Source organism: Leptopilina boulardi, unplaced genomic scaffold (genome assembly GCF_019393585.1).
Source record: "Leptopilina boulardi isolate dan_hultmark-lab unplaced genomic scaffold, ZJU_Lbou_2.1 LbouV2_30, whole genome shotgun sequence".
NCBI classification, from domain to species: domain Eukaryota; kingdom Metazoa; phylum Arthropoda; class Insecta; order Hymenoptera; family Figitidae; genus Leptopilina; species Leptopilina boulardi.
Genome location: NW_026137863.1, coordinates 1,499,813 through 1,518,328, shown reverse-complemented (window position 1 = coordinate 1,518,328; position 18,516 = coordinate 1,499,813). Strand labels below are relative to the sequence as shown.

Here is an 18,516-nt window from a genome sequence, read left to right as displayed (position 1 = left end):
ATTAGTAATTTTCTATTAATCATTCCTAATTAACAATTCGGATCCAGGAATAACACTAAATGAAAATTCAGATTAAAGTTAGATTTATTTTTTTCCTCTCCATACAGATTAGATTTCTATTTTTCAAAAATTCAAAATTAACATAAAACATTTGTCTCTGAAATAATCCCTAATATTTTTTTTCTTTTATTCAGAATATTTCAAAATAATTAATTAAAGTGAGTGATAAAATTCTATATTATGTGACAAATTAAATATAATAAAAATGCAAGTGTTCTAAGACAAAATTGAAAATTTTTGGTATTAAAATACTAATAATAAAAACAATTAAATGATTTAAATAAATATTGAATAACAAGTGTAGATACAAGTGTAGTGTAGATTTTCTTTTTCTTTTAATAAAAGAAAAAAAAAATTTGTACGTCCGACATAAATTCTTCTCAAACAGAAAGTTTAACGTTTAATTCTTCTGATACAACGTTATCAATTTTAATTCCTTCAAGAATATCTTCCCATGCATTTACACATTCTTGATAATGGCATATATGTTGATCAGACATTGCAATCAACATATTTTTCAGATCTTTACGTTTTTCAATATTCCATCGTTCCAAATCACTGTGTAAATTTTCATTTGCACATTCCAAACGATCTTGTAATACTTCAACATCTTTTATCAATCGCGAAATTAATTGATCTAATTTTTCCAATTTTTCATCACGAGTTTCACTTTTCCAAATTGATCCACCCCATCCTTGATTAACGTGTTGCGTTGGTGATGCATTAAGCAACTGAAAATCAATTTTATAATTACAAACCTTTTTCGTAATAAAAATAAATGAAAAAAAAAAATAGAATTTACTTGTTCTTTTTCAAGTCGTTTTTTCGATAATTCATCAACTGTCATTTCATATTCAATTTGCATTGAATTACGACGACTTAAAGCATCTTTTACAGCTTCAATATAAGCAACATATTCTTTTTCTTCACAAGGAATTGAATCTAATAATTTCTTATGTGCTGTAGCATTTGCTTCAATTGATTTGGCCATTGCTAATAAAATAGATTCAAGTTCTGGTTCTGTTGTAGCCCATAAGGTAAATATCGGATGTAACTGATGTAATTCCATTAGATAGTCTATTAAAAAAAAAAAAAAAATAATTTAATTACAAAAAAATCTCGAGATTTCATATAGATATTATACCTAGTCTTTCTTTGTAAATGCGATGACTTATTTTATCCATTGTGGCTAATTTTTCGCTCAATGAAAGACAATAATCACGAAAATGTTCGAATTCTAAATTATGCATTTTTGTCATATGAACATTTATATTTGGCAGTGAATCCGCTACTTTAACGAGAACACTGCTACGATTTTTTCGATGAACGGAAAATTCCTATTGTAACAAAAAAAAAGCATTAAAACTAAGTTTATAAAAAATTATATAATATTTATTTCAACTTACGGCAGATTTACTTGTGAGGAAAATAATAAGACTTTTATTATAACTAAGTATAGGATGATTAACGATTCGATTAAGAAAAATATGTAAAAGCTTCATACGAGCAATAATAAATTCTTTAGAATAACGATCCAATTGTGCCAGTAATGAATGTTTCCCAGGCATTGGCTATAAATTAAATTTTTTTTTTTCATTAGATTTAGTAAAAATAAAACAGAAAATTATAAATATATTATTACCGGTATAATGTGAGTTGGATACGCTTCCACTAATTTTTGCCTTAACCAAATGAAATCATTGTAACGTCTGCGAACGGTATATTCACTTTCTTCAAATTCAGATCGTGTGGACTTGAAATAATTTTAATAATTATAATTTATAATATTTACAAATATATTTTAACAAGGGCAATAATTAAACAGATTAATTCTTAGAACTAGCAAAATTACACGCGCGCAAGCGCGCGCCCAACTTTAAATGCAATGGTTGTTTTAAAATAATAATAATATTAATAATAATAATAATTCTGCATCAGTGGAGTAATAAATTACAAAAAATTAGTTTTGCTAAATATTTTTTTGTATATTTTCTATAAATATTTCGTTGCAAATGAAAATTTTAAATTTATGTTTTTTTTTTTCAAAAAATTTAATTAATTGATAATTAATAAATATTAAAAAATTATGTAATCAAAAAGAAAATTAAATTAACTGAAAATTATTAATTATATTTTAATTTAAAAAGTATTAAGCAATTAAAAAATATTTAAAAATTTTGAAAAAATAAAACCTAAAAAAAACTTTGTAATGTTTTAAACTTTAAACTTAAATTAAAAATTAAAATGAAATTGAAAATTTTTTAAAAAAGCAAACTATTTTTATATTGTTTACAGATAAAAAACTATAACAATTTAATAATTAATAATAAAAACAAATTAATAATAATAAATTTATGAATAATAATATATAAAAAATAATAATGAATAATGAAAAAATAATGAAAGAAATAATAATTATAAGTTAAAATGTTCTAATTATCTGTAATAATCATTATATAAAAAAATGTATATATAATATAATAAATTTATAAATAATAATAAAAATTATATTATAATTGAAACTTTTTTTTTCTATAATTACCAAGTAGGAAATATACTGGTGCTGCACACAATGAACAATATTTTTTTTAACTTTAAAGTGTCACTTAGTATATGACTTAATTAATGACGATGAATAAAAATATCCATCGCGTTAACCATAAAATATTACGAAATCAAGAATTGTCAAAATTTAAAAAAAAAACAAAAGGAACAAAATACGACAAACTTTAAGTGTGGACAGACGGAATGAATGAATGAATACGGAAATTATTATAGTTATTATAGTTAATTAATATTAAAACAAAATTGAACTAGAAAAATAATTGTCTCTTTAATTAATTTAATTTATTTAATCTTACCTTTGTGATGATACGAAATGTTATATATGTTTCCAAAGTTTCTACATGTTTTTGTGGATTATCAACTTTCACTTGCAAATCACGAGTGTCTGTCTGAAAATCACTGACTTCCTGTTCTGGAAGTGTTGAAAAACTATCTGCTGATGGTGAAATAACCTAAAATTTATAGTTTAAATATTCAATTTTAATTCTCATACTTTCTTAATAAGTAAAAAAAAATTGTCAAATAAAATAAATTTTCATTTATTTACCAATGATCCCTCCACAGATGTGCTGTAATTTGAAAAATTATCTATATCATTATTTCCTTGTTTTATATTACTACCAGTTTCTGTAGAACTTATTTCCAAAATTGCAGAATCATTTTTCTCTTTATTTTCCAATTCTTCAATATCACTCGTCAATGAATTCATATTTTCTTAATAAAAATTAAAGTAATCGCATATCAAAACAAACATTTGACACTTTTGACAGATGAAAAATCTTCTGCTTTTATTGACCCAAGAAAATGAAATAACACTAGATCCCACGTCAGCGTGTAGAAGAATCTCTGTTGTTTCAACATTTTAAAAAGATTTAGAACAGGGATGGGTAGTTGTATTAATTGCAAAGAAAAACCGTATTAATGAAGCCTAATATACAAATTTTTCAAAAAGAATTAATATTGTACTTTTAATTCAATTACCAAAAATTTATCTAAATTATATAATTATTTATCATTCTGTTCTGTAATAATTTTTAAAGAAATAAAATAAATTTAAGTTTAGATTTAATTTTTGTAGTGTTGTCAGTACTGTACTCAAGCCGCGTAAACGTCATCCATGGCTGGACATCTTCGTCGTAATAAAAATATGTTTGTTACACAGAAGGTAATATAAAATGTCATAATTATTCATTAAAAATTGTTTATTTTAATTTAATTTTATTATTGTGTGCATTATTAAAGGTTATATATTAATAATTTCAAAGAGAGTGTTGCATTCTTTATCGTGTAACAATTAGAACACGTTCTTAAATTTTTTTCATTTTTTCGAGGTTATGTCGAATCAATTTTTGTTAAAATCAGTCAAAGTGAAAATAATTATAGTTTCAATAATAAAATAAGTGTTTTATTAATGTGTATTCAAATCTAAATTTTTAGTGTGCTTTTGAAAATCTATATTCATATTTTGCAGATAAATTAACTTTTTTTTTTTTCCTAATTGCCTATGGAAAAAAAATATTGAGAAAAAAAAAATTGTAAATAATCTACAAATAGAAATTTGTATTATTTATCAAACAATTAAATGTTTTGAGAAACATTAATTTGAAATTTTAAAAAAAAAATGCCAACATTAAATGAGGACGAAGCCATGGAATATGAAATTGTCGATGCTGAAGCAATAAAAATGAAAGCAAACATACAACCAACTAATGCAGGTGCAACAATGATGACATTTGGTAATGGAATGGTAAAAGTACCAAATTTTATAATGACAAATATTAAAAATATGACAAATACAACAAAAGTGCCAAATACATTTCAAAATTTGGCAACAACATCAAATGCACCAAAAATGATACCATTTATTAGTAAGCAAAATTTAAGTGCCGCAAGAATTTTACAAAATCCAAAACAATCAACATCAATTCCAACAACAGTGAAAGGTGTTACAATTAAACAGGAAATTAATCCATCACCTGTACAAGAATCACCACAATGGTTAAATTCACCTTTAAAAAAATATGTGGCAAAAAAACGTGTACCAATGACCGAATCAACATCATCATCATCATCATCATTATCACCATCAAAATCATTGAATGTCGAAGATCATGCTTACGTGAGTAAATATCAAAGTCCAATTATTACAATGAAGAGACTTAATGTACAACAGAATAAAATTAAATCATCAAAAGTTGCTGAACGTACATGTCGATTGTGTCTTCAAATGAAAGAATTATTGACGCCTTTAATTTGCGGCAATCGCGCAAAACCACAGTTCAATATTTTTTTAAAGGAATGCTGCTCGATTCAGGTAAGTTTGTTTTTTTTAATTTTCTCTTATTCGCTATACTTTTTTTTTCAAAATGTAAATTTACAGGTAACCTCGGAGGATCCAATGCCAAAATCTGTGTGCGATGATTGTATAAAAAAATTACAATCGGCATGGGATTTCAGGAATCTTTGTCAAAAATCTGATAATGAATTACGGAAATTTTATAAATTGCCACAAAAAATTTATTCCCAACCACGAGAAGATGATTTTACCGAAAAAATTGTAAGTAATTTTATTTTCAATTTAATTATAAAAATACAGGCCTCGAATCAACTTAAAGACACAAAAAAGTCGTTTTAGTCGATTTATATTCCAAAAAAAAGTGGATTTGTTTTTTATTATAACAAAAATATTTTACAGATTTTTAAATAAAAAATTTTTTTTTAATAATAATCCTTTTCAAAGGGTTAAAGTTGAAATTTTTAGAAATAATTAAATTTCAAAAGATATTGTTAATTTTTCAAACAATTATTAAATTTTACAGAACTAAAAATAATTTATCAAACAATTTTTGGAAAACATTTTTTAAATTTAATTGAATTTTCAAAGATTTAAAATTGAGATTTTTGAAATTAATTGAACTTCAAGTGATTTTAATTAAAATTTGGTATGATTTCACAAAAAAATTTATTAGAAATTACAGACAAAATACAATAATTTGATAATCATTTTTAATTGAAAAATGGCTTCAGATAGTTGAATTTTCAAAGAATATTATTAAAATAGTTAAAAATAATTGAATTTCCTTAGAGTTATAATTGAAATTATTAAATTTCAAAAAAAAAATTTTCAATGGAAAATTTTAGAAATAATTAAATTTTAGATGCTTTTAAATTCAAATTATTGAAAATTCAATTAATTTTGAATTCAAATATTTGAGAATAATGAAATTTTATTTGATTTTAAATTTGGAAAATAATTGAATTTCAGTTCATTTTGAATTGAAAATTTTTGGGAAATAATTGAATTTGAATTGAAATTTTGGATAATAATTTAATTTAAGTTCATTTTTAATTTAAAATTTGGATAATTAATTTTGAATAGAAATTTTAGAAAATAATTTAATTTTATTTCATTTTAAATTGAAAACATGGTAAATAATTAAATTTTAAATTGAAAATTTTGGATAATTATTGGATTTTTAATTGATTTTGAATTAAAATTTCGGGTAATAATGTTTATTTTGAATTGAAATTTTTAAAAAATAATTCAATTTTATTGTGATATTTTTTTTTTAATTATAAACAATTGTTAAATTTCATAAAAATTTTAATTGAAAAATAATTTTGATATAATTGAATTTGTGATGTATTTAATTTAAATTATTAAAAATAATTAATTTAGTGAAGAATCATTTTAGTTCAAAATTTGTTAAATAATTGAATTGAAGAAGATCTGAAGAAGATCTACATTTTATACTAAAAAAAATGTATTTTATTTACATTTTTTTTCAAATGTAAAAAAAAATGTCGCATTTTATTAAAATAAGTCGATAAAAGTCGTATTTTTGAAAAAAGTCGTATAATTCGAGGCCTGTAAACATATAATTTTCATTATTATCATTTAATATGTAATAATATTCTAATAAATTAAATTATTATTGATAATATTAATCTATAATTTCTTTATAACAAACAATTAAATACTCAATTTAGCGCGCATTTAATTTTGCTAGTTAAAATTAAAATTAAATAAAAATTTTCAGGATAAAGCAATTCAAGTTGAAAGTCACGATCGTTTGAAAAGAAAGGAACTTCGTGAATTGGCAAAAAAGCCAATAAAACAAGAAGTTGAAGAAGCTGTGGAGGAAGTGAATGAGCTTTATGAGCAAGAGGAGGAACAAATATTACAAGAACATCCCGAAGAATTGTTAATCGAAGCACTTCAAAAAGAGCAGAATCGTGCAATAAAAGTTGATTACACTGAGGAAGCTGAGGAGGGTGATTTAAATAATGAAGAGAAAGAAGAAAACGATGATAATGATGAAAATGCAGTTTCATATTTTTTCGAATCATTCGCCCAAGAAATAGAAAATGAAATAAATAATTCAGACACTGAACAACAACAACAAGAACAACAAGAAGAACAAATGATTGAATTAAAGGAAGATATATCCGATGCACCGGAAACAACTGAAGTAATTGAAAATATCGAAAATATTCAAGAGGAAACAAAAAAACGTTCAACGAAACGTAAGAAAAAATCACAAAATGATGAGAAAGAAAAATATCTTTGTCATATGTGTCCACGTGTTTTTACATCAAAAGCATTTCTCGAGAGACATTCCAATTTTCATCTTGCTGAAAAAAATCATACATGCGAAACATGTAGTAAAGTATTTAAAACTGAGGAGAAATTAAAGACACACATGAGGATACACGATAAAACAAAACGTTTTGAATGTGAAGTTTGTGGTTTAAAATATGTTTATGAATATTTGTTGAATTCACATTTACGTTTACATGGCAAAGGAAAACCATTAAGTACAGAGAAACATTTTTTGTGTGAAGTTTGTAGTAAAACATTTGCCTCACAATCAGGTTTGAAACATCATCAAAAACTTCATATGGACTTGAAACCATATAAATGTCGTTTTTGTGAGAAAACATTTACAATGCCAATTTATCGTAAGAAACATGAATTGAGACATTCAGAAACAAGACGATATAGTTGTCATTTATGTCCAGCGACTTATCATTCAACAAATGGTCTTACAAATCATTTATTATTGCATACAGGCGAAGCACATTATCATTGCAAAACATGTGGTAAATCATTTAGACGTCGTAAATATTTGAATGAACATATGTTCACGCACACCGGTGAGAAACCATATATTTGTAAAATGTGTGGCATTGGCTATGGGAATTCGGGTAGTTTGTTTGCTCATCAAAAACGTTGTCGAGCACAATTTGCCGAGGATGTGACGAGAAATGTTGTCGAGGAAGTTGTTGAAGCTGAAACAATGATTGAAGAATATTTCGAAGGCGAGGAGGAAGAAGAGGAACAAGAAGAAGGAGGAGAACAAGAAGAGGAGGATGAGGAGGCGGAGCAGATTATATGAAAATAAGTTGTTCAGTTATTTTAGTGACGTAAGTGTAACTTTAAATTTACACTTATTTTTTTTTTCCAATTTAGTAATAGTTTTAATTGCTAAATATTCTAATTAAGGCTCATTTACATATTTCTGCAGAATTGTCTGATATTTAATAAAAAATAAATGCTTTAATAAATCACAATGATTTTAATTCTAAATAAAAAAATGATATAAGAAAACAAATTAAAATCTAAAAATATTTATTATAAAATAATTATACAATGACTATTATGAACACAACCATTTTTTTTTTACAAATTGGTTAGTGACATGGATTTACAATATTTACATTTATTTTACAAATATTATCTTTGGTGTGAAAATTTGAGACTAAAACCAAAATTTCAAATAATTTTCCATTTTTAAAATAGTCTCATCCGCTTTGTCTATTGATAAAAATATGACTTATCAATTTTTATAAATCTATTTTTTATAAATTAAAATGGCAGATTTTTTTTACGTTGAAAAAAATTTAGTTTCTTAGAAACATATCGAGGAACATAAATATAAATTTTTAAGCAATCTTTAAATAAATAATTTGATTTAAAATTCTTAAATCCTATATATATATAATTAATATAAAATCTTTTTCTCTAATATATAGTGAAATTAGCATTGACTTTTTTTCTGTACGGACAATTCAGCTGAGGCAATTACCATCCATTCATTGATATCAGAACGGAACCATGTAAGCCCAAGAGAATAACGACCATTGAGATTTGCATGCTGACAGTGACTGAACCACCAACCACCATGATAATTAGCGGCACAATCACTTGGACTAATGTCCATGTCTCTATCCTTTGCACTAAATGCCATTCCATTTTGATATGACATTGCATCAGTTGCATTACCAGAATAATCTGAAATATGTAATTTATAACCAGATTCCTCGGTGTCAACATTAAATAATTCATAATTTGCCTGCCAATATTGTCCATCAATATCAATTAAATCAATTTTCAATCTTGTACAATTGTCCCTTGTTAAACGATGAAGTGCTTCATTTCCTGCCCAAAATTCATTCACCGGTGAACCAAAACCAGTTGCATAATCATTCCAGCTGCGATCAAAGTCAATTGTCCCTTCTGTTCTTCGTCCAACAACAATCCAACCTTTACTACATGACGCTAAAAGCGGTGCACCTGGACCAGGTGCTAATAAAGTCAGTCCGTCCCTTTCTTTACAATTCCCTGGTAGGGCGTCGATCATTGATCTGGAACAACAAAATTTATTTATTTTCTGATTCTATTTTTTATTTCTTATTTATTGGCAATTATTATATAATAATAAAATGCTTGGTCTGTCCTTCTGTCCTAACTTGAAGTTGGTCTTTTATGATTTCACGTGTTTTTTGAATAGTAATCTTATGACGTGTCAAATTTGTGTCAAATTAAACTTGAAAATTTTAGAAATAATTAAATTTCAAAAGATATTGTTAATTTTCAAACAATAATAAAATTTTACAGAACTAAAAATAATTTATCAAAAAATTTTTTGGAAAACATTTTTTAAATTTAATTGAATTTTCAAAAGATTTAAAATTGAGATTTTAGAAATTAATTGAACTTCAAGTGATTTTAATTAAAATTTTATATGATTTCACTAAAAAATTTATTAGAAATTACAGACAAAATACAATAATTTGATAATCATTTTTAATTGAAAAATGGTTTCAGATAGTTGAATTTTCAAAGAATATTATAAAAATATTTAAAAATAATTGAATTCCCTTAGAGTTATAATTGAAATTATTAAATTTCAAAAAATTTTCGATGGAAAATTTTAGAAATAATTAAATTTTAAATGCTTTTAAATTCAAATTATTGAAAATTCAATTATTAATTTTGAATTCAAATTTTTTAGAATAATTAAATTTTTTTTAATTTCGATTTGAAATTTCGGAAAATAATTAAATTTCAATTAAAATTTTGGATAATAATTCATTTTTAGTTGATTTTTTATTGAAAATTTTAATAATTAATTTTGAATTGAAATTTTAGAAAATAATTAAATTTTATTTGATTTTAGCTTTAGAAAATAATTGAATTTTAGCTGATTTTGAATTGAAAATTTTGATAATAATTGAATTTTCTTTGATTTTGAATTGAAATTTTGGGAAATAATTGAATTTTAATTGAAATTTTGAATAATAATTTAATTTAAGTTCATTTTTTATTGAAAATTTGGATAATTAATTTTGAATAGAAATTTTAGAAAATAATTGAAGAATTTTATTTCATTTTAAATTGAAAACTACGAAAATAATTGAATTTTAAAAGATTTTGAATTAAAAATTTGGAAAGTAATTGAATTTTCTTTGATTTTGAATTAAAATTTTGGGAAATAATTGAATTTTAGTTGATTTTGGAATTGAAATTTTGGAAAATAATTGAATTTTTGTTAATTTTCAATAGATAAATATGGAAAATATTTGAATTTTAGTTGATTTTAAATTAAAATTTCGGATAATAATTGAATTTTATGTGAATTTAAATTGAAAATTTGGAAAATAATTGAATTTTAAAAGATTTTGAATTAAAAATTTGGAAAATAATTGAATTGTCTTGGATTTTGAATTGAAATTTTGGAAAATAATTAAATTTCAATTACAATTTTAAATAATTCAATTTTAGTTGATTTTTGATAATTAATTTTGAAATGAAATTTTAGAAAATAATTTTATTTTATTTGAATTTAAATTGAAAATTTGGAAAATAAGTGAATTTTAGTTGATTTTTGAATTGAAATTTTGGAAAATAATTAAATTTCAATTACAATTTTAAATAATAATTCAATTTTAGTTGATTTTTGATAATTAATTTTGAAATGAAATTTTAGAAAATAATTTTATTTTATTTGAATTTAAATTGAAAATTTGGAAAATAAGTGAATTTTAGTTGATTTTGAATGGAAATTTTGGGTAATAATTGAATTTCATTTGATTTTAAATTGAAAATTTGGAAAATAATTGAATTTTAAAAGACTTTGAATTTAAAATTTAATAATTTGATATTTAATAATCTGAGGCCTATAAACATATAATTTTTATTTTTATCATTTAATATGGAATAATATTCTAATAAATTTAAATAATTATTGATAATATTAATTTTTAATTTCTCTATAACAAATTATGAAATACTCAATTTGGCGCGCGTTTAATATTGCTAGTTATTATATAAATATTTAATTTTTTTTCTATAATTAATTCCTTTTTCTATTTCTAGGTTTCATATATTTATTTGGAAGAAAGTTTGGATCGAAAAGAAGAAAAAAAAAAGCAAAATAGAAATTCTCACCTGTATTGATCTTCAACGTGTTCCAATTCTTTGGTGATATTACTGGCCTTATCAATTGTTCTATTCAAATCAATTTTTCCCAATGACATTGTTAAATTAACAATTGCCTCATGTTGTTGATCGCTTTTCTCCTGTAATTTTGATGCACTCACACTCAGTGCTTGAACGGCTTTTTTCAAATTACCCAATTCCTCACGTGTCAATGATAATTCCGCGGCTTTACGCGCAGCATTCACATCTAAACGGGCAATTTCACGTTTTGCGTCCGATTGATTTGTCTCAATTTTATCCTCAATACTTTCGACAGATTCAAATAATTGTACCATTGATTCACTCAATTTATGCGATTCAATAACATCTTGACTAACATTAAAAATACGTCGCGATAAATTTTCCTCAAGACTCTCAAGTTTTTCAATACGATTAAATAAATCAATTTGATCCTCAAATATGACACGTTTCTCAATAATAGACTTTTTTCTCGCAACCACAGCAATTTTATGCTCTAAATTACCAAGACGTTCCTCAACATGTCTCAAAGTTGCCGGTAATCTTGACATTGAATGACGTGTATGATGACTGCCACCCATACGTTTTGATTCAATTTGAATTTCATTTCGCGAAAGTTGATGATGATTCAATTTATGCTCGGAATTGTGATCGTATTTTGTTGATTTCATTTCCATTTGAACTGTACTTAACTGAAAAATAAAAGCAAAATTATTAAAAATTTGTTTTCAATAAAAAAATTTCAAAAAAAAATTAGGAAACCTTTTTCGGGTGATCCCATTATTTCGGAACATTGAGCAAAAATTTGCAATCAATATCCAAAGCAACTCGGGTTACCACCTCTTAATATCAATTTATCGCAAAATGCACAAGAATGTGATGCGAAATTTTATAGAAGGTGGAAAAAAAAAATTCCATTTGTCACGTAAAAAAAAAATTATGTAAGAAAGAAAATATATAATATTCCTAATGGGATGATTTTTTTTTTTGCAAAATAAAAAGGGATGCGGGTCGAAAATTGCCCTTGGCAAAATTCATATAAATGTGTATGTGTATATATTAACTCCATTTGAGGGCTTGCACCTGCTGGACAGAAGGTAACAAGCGGGCAACCGTGTTAATATCTGTTTGTCGTTTTGGCGGCTAGCAGCTGCCGCAAGTATCCCCCACTTTTGCCCCATTCCTTCTTGACCCTCTCGTTCTCCTCACTTCAATCGTTTTCAGTCAGCCCTCACTTTCTTTTTTTTTCCCCTGGCTTGTATATATATATATTCATTTCTTGTTTGTGTATAGCTCAAGAGAGACGACTCGACTCTTGCGGTATTACCTCACGAGCCAAGATCCATTCAATGCGCCTCTTCACCCCCAACTCCCTCTGACCCAATGCACCTGTCGTTTTTCCTATACTATCATTCGCTTAATTTACCAATTTTTATCTGGTCAAGATATCTTTAAAAATAAAATTCTCCAACAAAATAAAAAATACTATCAATATAATAGTAAAAATTATTTAGATTTTGCGTTCTGGGTTTTATTTGAAAAAAAAAAAATAATTTAATTCAAATAGTAAAAATTATTTAATTTTTGCGTTCTGGGATTTATTTGAAAAAAAATAATTTAATTCAAATAATAGTAAAAATTATTTAATTTTTGCTTTCTGGGATTTATTTGAAAAAAAAAATAATTTAATTCAAATAGTAAAAATTATTTAGATTTTGCGTTCTGGGATTTATTTGAAAAAAAAAAATTCAAATAATTCTTTTATATAAAATATAAGAATCTCTTTTCTTTTCAAATCAATATTTCTCTTATTCTCTGATCGACAAATTTCTTTTGTATATAGATGGTTCTTTCAATCAATAGAGGGGTGAAAAAAAGGCCCATAATTTTTATTCTTCAGTGATTTTTCTGATTTTCGAATTATTTTCTCTATTCTTCTTCTTCTTTTTCTTTCCGCCCCTCAAAGAGAATTCATATATCCCTTAAATCAAAAAATTTATATCTTTTCTTATACAAAAGAAAAGAATTACTTTTGTCAAAAAGAATTATTTTTTTCATTCCAAAAAATAAAAGTAATTTTTTTAAAAAAAATATTTCCAGGAAAATAGAAAGTAAAAAAAATAAAAATTTCTACCAAATGAAATTAATTCAAAGGTGTTAATAATTATTTGTTGGGTGAAATGAAAAAAATTTAAAAATTTAATAACATTGTCATTTTCAGTTTCATTTTCTGTTTGAAGACAAAACATCGGAAGATTTGGAATGCTTTGCATTGGATGCGATCCGAGAGAGATTATACGAGATATATATATATACCTTCGGCAGAAAAATGTGTGCGTCGCTCTTGCACCTGCCTGCATCTTGATTGCAGTTGTGCGCGCTCAGACCTTCCCTCATTATTTAAGCTTCAGCACATTTTTAGTATATATAAAACAAAACTATTTTCTTATCTTAATGTTATATTGCAAAAGCTGATTTTTTCCCCCTCATTCGAATCTCCGGAAAAATTAGCATTTTTTTTTTTTGTTTTCTATTTCTCTCTAATTAATTTATTCTTACTATACAATTTATTATTGGAAAATTTTTGAATGAAATTAATTTTTTCCTTTTTTTTTCACAGAAAAACCAAGGATTTTTTTTGTAAAATTACTATTTTTGGAGAATGGGGAAAAAAGAGGAAAAAAATTGATAGGAGCAAATAGGAGAAAAAAATAATAAAATACACACCTGGCTACTGACATCGGCACACGTCCTGGACAATTGACTAACTCGTTCCTTAACAGCTGCAATATCCATACGAACGGTACCAAATGATGCCTCAAGACTAGTCATTCGAACGCCCATATCTCTGATACCACGACCAACTTCAGCAACATCGCTTCTCAATAATGCAATTTCACTTCTCATTCTTGATCTTTCGACAAATTCTTCACTAGCATTCCTAGCTCTTAGGACCTCGGCCAATTCACTTTGTAATTCCGTCACGGCACTGCCCAACCATCGGACCCTCAATCTTTCATTCTTCGCCTCGTTGCTACTTCCGCCCCGTAGGATATTCATTTCCTTTCTGTAATAAAAAAAAAAATAATAAAATAGGGTTACTAAAGGAACAAATATATACATGAAAAAAAAAAATGAATTACTCCCTCAGCACGCGACTATATATGATGAGCGAAGGCCGCCTTGCGGCTGTCCGCAATCGGCACCATATACACGCCCTACTTTAAAAACTCTTCTCTCTATATATAAGGCCCCGAGGGGCGTAATAAACTTCTCTCCCCTTCATTTCCGCAGCATTTCAAAACAACCAGGATATGTATTTTTGTTATAATACGCAAATATACGCCACGTTAAAATTAGTGACTGCGAAAAAAAAATTTTTTTTTTTTTTACTCTAGAAAGAGTAATTTTATTTGAAATTGAATAATTTTTATTTCAAAATTTTATTTTTGAATTTTTTTTTTCAGAGAATATTGGGAATATAATGTCTCAATTTTGGAATATTATACAATATAGGAATATTTCTGCGGAATATTTAGGTTTTAAATTTATTCGAATATTGCAAAGAATATCATTTTTTTTTTCGTGAAATATTACAAGAATATTCTTAGAATTTTATAAAAATTGTATTTTTGAAAAACGAAATATTACAGTAATGTAAAAAAAAAATATATTTTATGAAATATTAAAATTTATTTGCTTCAAATAATTGGTTGACTATTAATAAATAAATATTTATTTGTATCAAATAATTATTATTTGAGATTAGTATTTATTTCATTTAGGTAAATTTAAATTTATTCGAATATTGCAAAGAATATAATTTTTTTTTTTTCGTGAAATATTACAAGAATGTTCTTGGAATGTTACCAAAATTGTATTTTTGAAAAACGAAATATTACAGTAATGTAAAAAAAATAATAATTTCAAAATAATATATTTTATGAAATATTAAACTTTATTTGCTTCAAATAATCAGTTGACTATTAAAAAATAAATATTTATTTGTATCAAATAATTATTATTTAAAATTAATATTTATTTCAAATATTTAGGTAAATTTAAATTTATTCGAATATTGCAAAGAATATTATTTTTTTTTTTCGTAAAATATTACAAGAATATTCTTGGAATGTTACCAAAATTGTATTTTTGAAAAACGAAATATTACAGTAATGTAAAAAAAAAAATAATAATTTCAAAATAATATATTTTATGAAATATTAAAATTTATTTACTTCAAATAATCGGTTGACTATTAAAAAATAAATATTTATTTGTATCAAATAATTATTATTTGAAATTAATATTTATTTCAAATACAGAAATTATTGGTTCAAATACAATTTTTCTAATTCAATTATTTGGTTTCAAAAATTGTTTAATAAATATTTATTTAATAATAAAGTAGAAAATTATTTAAATTAAATAAATTTTTTTTTCGCTATACAAGAATATTGAGAGTTTTCTTTGGAATATACCTTTTTTCTGGAGTATCAATATTACCTGAGAATATTTAATAAATCATATTCCATAAAAAAGTTCGAATAAATAAAATAAATATTCCTCGAATATTCCATATAATGAAATACTGGATATTAGAACCATTCGAAATAATATGGAAAAATGTATTTTTGAGTAATATTTGTTTTTTTAAATTAAAATTATTGTTAATAAATTTTCCCTAGGAAACTACAGTAATTAACAGAAGAAAGAACGAAAATATAAGAAATGATAAAGTTGTTTAAAGGAGGACAATTATCCAGTGTGCGCCAGTGAAAGCTGAAATGAATTATTCTCAAGCAAAGGAAAGTGAACTTCAAATTAATGAATTTCAAGTTTTTTTTCGAAATAAAAAAAAAAAACTTGAGTCATTAAATTATGTCATTAATAATATTTATATTCATTTTTATAATTTTCAAAACAAATGGAATTTTTAAAATGAATTTAAATTCAGAAAAAGTATAGTAATTTAAACCAGTGAAATAGATATATGTAAACTCTTTACATTGAGGGATAATATTTCAAAGACGCAAGAATGTTAAACGGTTTCTATTTACGTTTTTTGTTCACTAGAATATTTTTTAATTTAAAAATAAATATAAAAAATTATAACTAATTATAACTACTATTGTAACTAAAAATTGTAATTACTAATTACTACTAATTTTTCGAACTTAATTTTTTTTGGAACTTAGTAGAAATTAGTAAATTTAGTAGCAACGAATATTAATTGTTATAAGTAAAAATTGATTAGTATTTACTAACTGTAATTAGAAACATAAATAACTTTAATTATAAATGAAAATATTCTGAATTAGTGACTGATTTTTTTTTTTTGCTATGAATTTGTTAAATTTTTAATTAAATCACTAATTAAATTAGCGAAGAAAATTTTTTGATAATTTATTATTTTAATTTTAACTAATTCATAACATTTTTAATTTGTTAAAAATTACTGACTTCAATTAGTAAATTAATTTGATTAAAATGAAATAATTCTAATTAATTCGTTTCGCTCCGAAAAAAATGTTTTAAAATTTAATTAGAAAATTAAAAAAAAATTGTCTCAAAATTAAAAAAATGTAAATACCTCAAAAATTTGACTTCATTCTTCAAAACAATGAGTTCTGTATTCTTCTCCATGGCCTTCTTGAGACTATCCTCAAGTGCATTGTACTCCTCTTGTCGATGTTCAAGAAGTGCGCTAACTTGCTCCTGAAGTAATTTAACAGTACTTGCAAGATCAATTGAAGATGATGATTCTTGAGAGTAAACAAATCCAGTGACACTTAATGTCATCAAACACAATAATATCTCCATAATGAGAAAAAAAATTGTTTATAATTGTAGAAAAAAAAAAAAAAAAATCACTAAAAAAAATATTGGCACGTGTCACTTAATGATTCATTTAGAGATTTTTTTTTTTTTTTGAATTTGCTAAATTTCATCAACGATGTTGTCACGCAAAGCTTAAAAACTTGACTGGAAGTTAGTCTTATGGGCTTTATATTATATATATAGTGGCGGTTGCGGGACAAAGGGCCGGCTGGACCGGGGTAACCGTTGTGGAGCAGGTGTTCGCCGACACGAGGCCAGCAGGTATATACATACGTTAAGCCCCCACGCGCCTCTCTTACCTTACCCCATCCCCAACGCATATCTTGGCGATTCGTCTCTCTCTTTCTCTTTCTTTTGCTCTTATTATTATATTCTCGCCGGCTGATCCCCTTCAAAAAATGTGCGCCTTATGTTTTGTATATTTACGGGTCGTGTGCCTGGTCGCGAGGATCAAAAATAATTTTTACAATGATTTCCCTCATCTCAAATATTATTGATGCGTTAAATCTGATATTTTACACGCTTCTTGATTTTCAATCAATTTAATTTATTTTATTGTGATTTTTTTTTTCAATGTAGATAATTTTCTCATTTTATAATTATAATTTCAGGATTTCGAAAAAATTAATGGAATTTTATTTATGGATCATGGAAGTGTCACGAAATTTTATTGAATCATGGAATTTTATTTTGGATTATTCAATCATGGAATTTAATTTTGGAGCATGGAATCATGGAATTTTTTTTTCATTATTCAATCATGGAATTTCATTTTGGAGCATGGAATCATGGAATTTTATTTTGGATTATTCAATCATGGAATTTCATTTTGGAGCATGGAATCATGGAATTTTATTTTGAATTATTCAATCATGGAATTTAATTTTGGAGCATGGAATTTTTAAATAAATCATTTTATCAATTATCATCTGGATATCAGGGAATTTAATTTTGGAGCATGGAATTATGGAATTTTATTTTGGATTATTCAATCATGGAATTTCATTTTGGAGCATGGAATTTCTAAATAAATCATTTTATCAATTATCGCATCTGGAAATCAGGGAATTTCGCGAAGAGGAATTTGTAAAAACTCTGAATTTTCAAATAACGGAATATTTCAGTTAAAACACTCCTATAGAATATTCCACGGAAAAAATTGGGAATATTTCCAAAATGTACTTTTGAATTTTTTTTTTTTTTTTTTTGTCGAATATTTTGGGAATATTTCTATTAACAAATATAAATTATTTATTATTTGTTATCAGTTATATTTTTTTTGTTGTGCGATTAATTGACCATATTGC

General features: G+C 24.7%; 3 protein-coding genes across 3 annotated transcripts; 1 reads left to right on the top strand and 2 right to left on the bottom strand.

Moving 5' to 3' along the window:
* Nucleotides 1–181: 181 nt before the first annotated feature.
* On the bottom strand, nt 182–3,451 carry LOC127282501 (sorting nexin-7-like). The gene is made up of 7 exons (XM_051306771.1): nt 3,173–3,451; nt 2,922–3,077; nt 1,703–1,813; nt 1,467–1,631; nt 1,205–1,397; nt 863–1,137; nt 182–791 (listed from the first exon to the last, which is right to left on the bottom strand). The coding sequence occupies exons 1-7, from the start codon at nt 3,332–3,334 to the stop codon at nt 441–443; spliced, it is 1,413 nt and encodes a 470-aa protein (XP_051162728.1). The 5' UTR covers nt 3,335–3,451; the 3' UTR covers nt 182–440.
* Nucleotides 3,452–3,701: 250 nt separating this feature from the next.
* LOC127282483 (putative zinc finger protein 286B) lies at nt 3,702–8,193 on the top strand. The gene is made up of 4 exons (XM_051306745.1): nt 3,702–3,790; nt 4,097–4,939; nt 5,006–5,182; nt 6,666–8,193. The coding sequence occupies exons 2-4, from the start codon at nt 4,247–4,249 to the stop codon at nt 8,022–8,024; spliced, it is 2,229 nt and encodes a 742-aa protein (XP_051162702.1). The 5' UTR covers nt 3,702–3,790; nt 4,097–4,246; the 3' UTR covers nt 8,025–8,193.
* A 473-nt stretch (nt 8,194–8,666) lies between these two features.
* Nucleotides 8,667–17,469, bottom strand: LOC127282484 (protein scabrous). The gene is made up of 4 exons (XM_051306746.1): nt 16,962–17,469; nt 14,096–14,435; nt 11,360–12,060; nt 8,667–9,273 (listed from the first exon to the last, which is right to left on the bottom strand). The coding sequence occupies exons 1-4, from the start codon at nt 17,189–17,191 to the stop codon at nt 8,667–8,669; spliced, it is 1,878 nt and encodes a 625-aa protein (XP_051162703.1). The 5' UTR covers nt 17,192–17,469.
* Between the last annotated feature and the right edge of the window lie 1,047 nt (nt 17,470–18,516).